At 41.3% G+C, this 5989-nt stretch overlaps 1 protein-coding gene across 1 annotated transcript in view; it reads right to left on the bottom strand.

The window, feature by feature from the left end:
- The window catches only part of MEGF11 (multiple EGF like domains 11), a gene marked incomplete at its 5' end in the record, with an annotated part of 189125 nt that overhangs the window by 93502 nt on the left and 89634 nt on the right, over positions 1-5989 (bottom strand). Inside the window, one exon of the mRNA XM_029085009.1 lies at positions 1135-1271. Within this exon, the coding sequence (XP_028940842.1) occupies positions 1135-1271 (137 nt within the window). The remainder of the gene's footprint in view (positions 1-1134; positions 1272-5989) is intronic.

Raw genomic sequence — 5989 nt, 5'->3', positions numbered from 1 at the left:
AAGAGAAAGCTTTGGTTAGCAACAGTAATTATATGGTACCCTATGGCTGAAACACCGTCTTCAGATGGAGGGTAGGGGAAGAAGAGAGATGCACTGATGTCTTCTCCACTAAATTAATTTAAAATAATTAGTATTTCCACCATCCTCAACCACATGCAAATAATGCCATAATCTCCAGAGCACCCTCCAATTACCACTGTTGATAAAATGCAAACAAAGAACTTCCACATTTAATGGGAAAGAGCATGGCCTCCTGAACCCCAGCAGTGTTGAAGGTTCATCTGTTTGTGTGCTAGAAAGATTTGCTGATTGTACAATGAAGCAAAAAATGAGAAATTCCAATGAGCTTTGCTATGTAAACATGTAATGGTAGTAGATGTGAGTACACTGACACTAGCTTGTAATAAAAAAGGGGAAGATACAGGAGAAAGGGCTTTAGCGTACACACACTGTGCCCACAGGCTCTGGAAGCCCTGGTGACACAGTCCCACCCCTGGTGAAACCAAAGTGCATGTGAAAGGCTGTTTGACTGCAGCTTCCCCACCATCGTTAGCCCTGTTGGTAGGATTAGCTGGAGGGCTAAGCCAACGTGTGTTACAATCCCATTTTGAATATGCTGGGTAGTCATTTTGCTAAACCCGTGACACCTTTGTAAAACAATATTATCATCTTCTCTGATCGATTTATGGGTAAAGGCTCATGTAAATTTTGAGGATTTATCACCTTTGATGGTGGCTGAGATGGATCAGTGCTGCAGCGGCACAGAGGGGCTGAGGGAAACATTGAACTGCTGCGTTGCTTACTCTTGAGGATATTAATTTGTATAAATATAATTCATTTACATATCTTGTAAACATGTAATGCTCTCTATCAAATTTATCACCGTAAATATCTAAATTAAATTTAATCCATTAAATTTAAAAAGTTATATTAAAAAACCCCTGTAAATAGAATTGCCAATAAAAAGTAATAACATCGCCACATTTATAATGCTTGAACTGCTTCAGAAGGATGAACCTAATTGGAGCAACGGAAACACACCATCATTTTTCAGAGAGTAAGATTGTCCTAGAAGAGATATAAATATTTCCAATTCATGGTTAAAACTAAAGGTTCTGGGGTTTTGATTTTTACCTGTCTCCTATATAGCCAGGCGTACAGACACATTTTCCTGTCACGGGATCACAGTGTCCTCCGTTGTGGCATGGACAGTCCTGGCTGCAGTTCATTCCAAATGTTCCTGGAGGACATGGCTGTGCACACACCAGCCCCTGGTGAGGTTACAGAAAGAGCAATATTTCAGTCAACAATCATAATGCAAGAAATTTCTATGTGCAGCTTGAATATTTATTGTCCTTCTTGCTAAAACTAGATCTAAGGGTAGTAGCAATATTTTTTCTGTTTAAGATGGACTAAAGACAGTCTCAAAATTCTGCTGCCAGAGTAAATGCCTGTCTACCCTACCTCCAGAAGGGGTTTTTCTCACCACTGTACAGGCACTGGTAATTGTCTTCTTTGGATCTCCCCCATAAACTGCAGATGGGTGGCAGGATATTCACTGTCCCTTGAACAGATGCAGGAAAGCTTGGGAGAAGTTAGAGGCAACCAGAGGAGGCCACAAAGCTGCATATGTGCCGGTAGGTTTTTTTGTGAAACAATTAGAAAAGTTGTTGGATCTACCCAGGGTAAGTGTCACAAAGTCAACAACTGGGAAGAGAGGGATTATTGGAAAGGTTGCACTGGGAGGATGAAGTTCTGCTAGCTGTGACAGCCTATGATGATCTCCTCTGTTCAGATAGCTCCACTTCATCCTAGAAGACCAAATCCAACTGCTGGAGAAGCCCTTTACTACTCTTCAGAACCTACGTACTTCATTTCTTCTACCCTTATCCAGACCCCACACTCATCTCTTCAAGTAGTACAGAATGGCATCTGCCAGTGCTTTGCCTAAGCCATGGAGGAGGCAGGATGGGAACAAGAGACTGGGACAGTTGTAGAAAGCCACCAGTGATGACACAGAAGCAATCTAACTCTCCACACCAACAGTGCAGCAGCCTTTTGGCCAGAAGAAGTGATTTTGCAATGGAAAATCTGCTTTAATCCCTAAACACTGGCTGATGCATCATCCATTATCCTTCCAGCTCCTTATCCCCAACCTTGGATATCTCAGTCCCTGACCTGCATCAAATCTGTATCTTGATGGCTACATCCTTCCCTCATTTCATGCTCCCAGACTTCTGCTCTCCTGCCTCTTTATTCCAGTCCCTGCAAAATCTTTGTTGCAGGGTCCCTTTTAATCCTCTCCTTCACCCAGACCCAAATCCCCATGTTTGAGTTGTTTCCTTCTTCCCCTCCCTGCTTAATCATCCCTGAAAGTGAAGAAAAGCCAGGCTGAGATTCTTGGTTGTGCACTCTGGCACTCCTCACCAGGAAAGGCAATTGCTGGGCAAGCCAGCCCCAAGACAGAGAATACTGACCATGGGTTGTGTCTTTGGAGAATTTACTGCCAAACTCAGGTGTTTTTTCCCCCTAAGTATCACATATCACCCCCTGTCAAGTAACAAGGCCTTACAAGGATTTCCCTAGACTTTCTTAGAAGTTGTATGAATGTTTTTTTCACGCAAGCAAACATAAAATCTGAGGCTGGCATCCAGCTGAGTAACTTCAGCCAAAACAAGTCTGGCAGTGCTGTGATCAGAAGATGGGGTCCTATAATGGAAAATGTTTGGCAAGTGTAGCTGCTGCCAGCGCCGTGCACAGCGCGCAGGGTTTGACAGAAATGATGGTTTTCTGTCCCTATTATTATTTTGTTTTAATCTCTTAGAAGTCTTATTTCTCTAATCAAACCTCAGGGGGTCTGAGTTTTGAACAAGGCACATATTAGACAAAACTTGTACAAAACATAAAGCAGGAACATAACGGCTGCTTTCACTCCTTGGGGTTCTCGCTCAACAGTTTGGGAAGTTTAGCAATATCAACAACCCCAAAGTGGAGAAGCTGCTCTTCAATTAATCATAAAAATAGATACTTCAAGCCATTCCTAACCAGTGATAGGTGGCTCCTTGGCTATAAAATAGACAGGTTGGCCTCAGTTCAAGAACATTCAGATTACAGTGTTAAAAAACTGGTGTCTCTGGACTTGAGTAATACACAACACTATATATCAGAAAATGTAAGCATCCATTTATCTTGATAATAAATACTTTCTCTCTTCACGTCTCAAAAGGAACAGGATTTCTATCAACAAATGATGAGAAAGCAATACTCTGTGATGTATCCCCCCGGAGCCAAGAGAATCTTTAGGCATACTTTTTGCATTAATACGTACTAAGGGAATCCAAAACATCCCTCTCTGGAGGATCAAATGTCAGACCAACGTTTTCTGCTGCTTATACATCTAATCAGTAAAGTTCACCCCATCAGCACCTTTTTTAAGGCCCTGATCTCATCAGCTTCTGCTTTTGACATTGTTTGCTATGTTACCATTTTGTAGCACAGAAAAGATTCTTTTCTGCTCCATTTTCTCACACATCCCCATGTTTAAAATCCACAACAAAAAGATAAATAGACAAAAATACAAATTACAGTTGCTTCATAAAGCCCAGAGGCAATGAGAAAGAAGTGATTAGCAGAATCCATTGTACTAACATGGCACCATGGTGCAGAGCCTTGAGAATGGGATCTGGGACCAAACAGGGTGTGTTGCCAGTGACAAATGTTCTGTCACCTAAGGAAAGATTGCTGTTTTCCTGAGCAGGGAGATGTAGTCCTTCAAAAGTTTCTGAGCAGCATTGTAAATGCTAAATTTAACTTCTCTCCCCACTTCTGAGAGTGCTTGGAAAATTTAATACTGCAAATGAGAAAGATGTATAGAATTAGACCTTTAAAATATTAATGAGGCCCTAAAGCAGCCACCCGCTGACTCCCACAGCCACCAAGGCACGGAAGTTGAAAAAGCCCAACATTGTAGTATGCTGGAAGCCACATTTTGTTGACTAGTTCAACAATATGTACTGTTAGTCATCATCTTCTCGGTGAAAAACCCATGAGACAGTAAAATCTCACAGGACACAGTTCGTGTAACTTGTTGTGCTTCTGGGGGAGTCTGCACTGGGTGGGAGGAAGCAGGAGGAAAGAAATATTACAAGTAATAAAAGAACCAGGCTTTGAAGATGGCAGATCCAAGGAAGAACCTAAGAATCCTGTTCAACTTATTGCCTCCCCTCACACATCCCACAGGCAACCAAGCCCCTAAGGGACCTGAGTTGCTGTTAATAAGCCTACCCTAGGAAAGGATAAAAGTCTCAGCTCATCCAGCAGCAATAAAATCCAAGTGGATTTGCACTTGTATAAATCCAGGGAGAATTCTCTCTTTCCAACGTGATGGTATATTCAATACATACGTGCAGTCTCAAGCCTCGAAATCAGCAAGTAAAATTCCTGATGTCAAAGAAAGACTATCCGTGGTGTGAAATAAAATGAATGCTGTCTAGCAATCCCTTCTCGCTCGCTCGTTTACAGCCCACTCATGTCTCACTTCCCAAACCATTCCAACCACCAAGAGTTAAAAATATAGCATGAAAAAGTATTTTTTCTCTCTCTGTGTACTGGATTACCAGCTTTTCATTAAAACCCTGGAGAGACCCTTTATACTTAAAATCCCAACATTTACAAGCTGAGTGCTTTTACTTATAATTTCAGTTTCTTTCTCTGGAATACTTGATCTCTCTCTTCAATTTTCAGTTACGCTTGTTTCAAACATCAATTGTTAACTCCAGGGTTTCTCTAGGGACAGAGCAGCCAACAACACAGTTTTCAGGAAAGTCTCTCTGGGCCACTAAAAATGCAGAGAAGAAACTCCAGGTTGTAAGGAACAGGGCAGAAGTGGGCCAGGATACACGACCACAGATGCTGTGCAGTCCCAGTGCTGCAGTTCTTCTTTAGGGTCTCTGCTGCATCCTTAAAGACCTCTAAAAATTTCCTGCTCTATTCTGATAGTCTTATATTTCTTCAGTGATTTTTTTAAGTACAGCAACAACTCAGATCCTCAGAATATTGGCATGCAGAAGATAAAGGAAAGTGAAAAAAAATACCCTAAAAGTAGTAATTTTATGTCATTCACTTTATCGATCACTTCTTAGGGTTAGTGCTGGAATGGACAGATAGACCCTCAAAAATACTTAAATTTCTTCCTTTTTGGAAAGAATCTTTTCTTTGTCTCCACAGAATCCAGTTGAGGGTAAGGTGCCACATTCTTACTTAAGTTTCTGCAAAGTTTTGTCTGCTTTGTCATTTGAAATGGAATAACATCAGCATCACCTTTGCTACAACTGGCCAAGTTAGAGAGACTCTAACTCTCCAGTTAGAGAGAGATTTTCTGCACGCAGCTTCCACCAAAAGCAGCAATGCTCTTCCCCCATGTTGCTGCCTGATAGCCACCAGAATCTCACAATTGGTACTTTTTAACTAAAAACAGTTGTGTGATCAAATGGAGGCAATATGTGCTGTACTAAAGGAACATAAACTTCTCTCTCAGCCCTTAAATGTTTCAAGAGGTATAAATAAGGTCCATATCAGAAGCTATAGTTCTATGATGCTCTTCAGGGTCTTCCATGCATTAAAATAAAAAGTCACAGTACTTGTATGCATTAAAATCCAGCGAGATTGACAAGAGACTAATAGTCAGATACAGGAAAAATGCCAGGAAATTTAGAACAGCTAAATGGTATGTAGGCCTGTGAGACTTGGCAAACCCCAAGAGAGTTAATGATTACATTATTGATAAAGTTGAGGCCTTTTAAAATGTTTGGCCTTGCTTTCTTGACACAAAGGATTAAAGGTTAGGGAAATCTGCTCTCTCCAGTGCGACCTCTGATGCAAGCAAATCAATTGCAATCAATGGGAATTATGTCTGAGTAAGGACAGGACACTGAACTGATCTCTGTGTCCTATGTAGAGTTCTGCTTTAACGACCGCCTGAGTCACTGAA

Source organism: Antrostomus carolinensis, unplaced genomic scaffold, assembly GCF_000700745.2.
Source record: "Antrostomus carolinensis isolate BGI_N321 unplaced genomic scaffold, ASM70074v2 scaffold2270, whole genome shotgun sequence".
NCBI lineage: Eukaryota > Metazoa > Chordata > Aves > Caprimulgiformes > Caprimulgidae > Antrostomus > Antrostomus carolinensis.
Note: the sequence above shows the minus strand (reverse complement) of the source record. Positions and strands in the feature narration are given on the sequence as shown.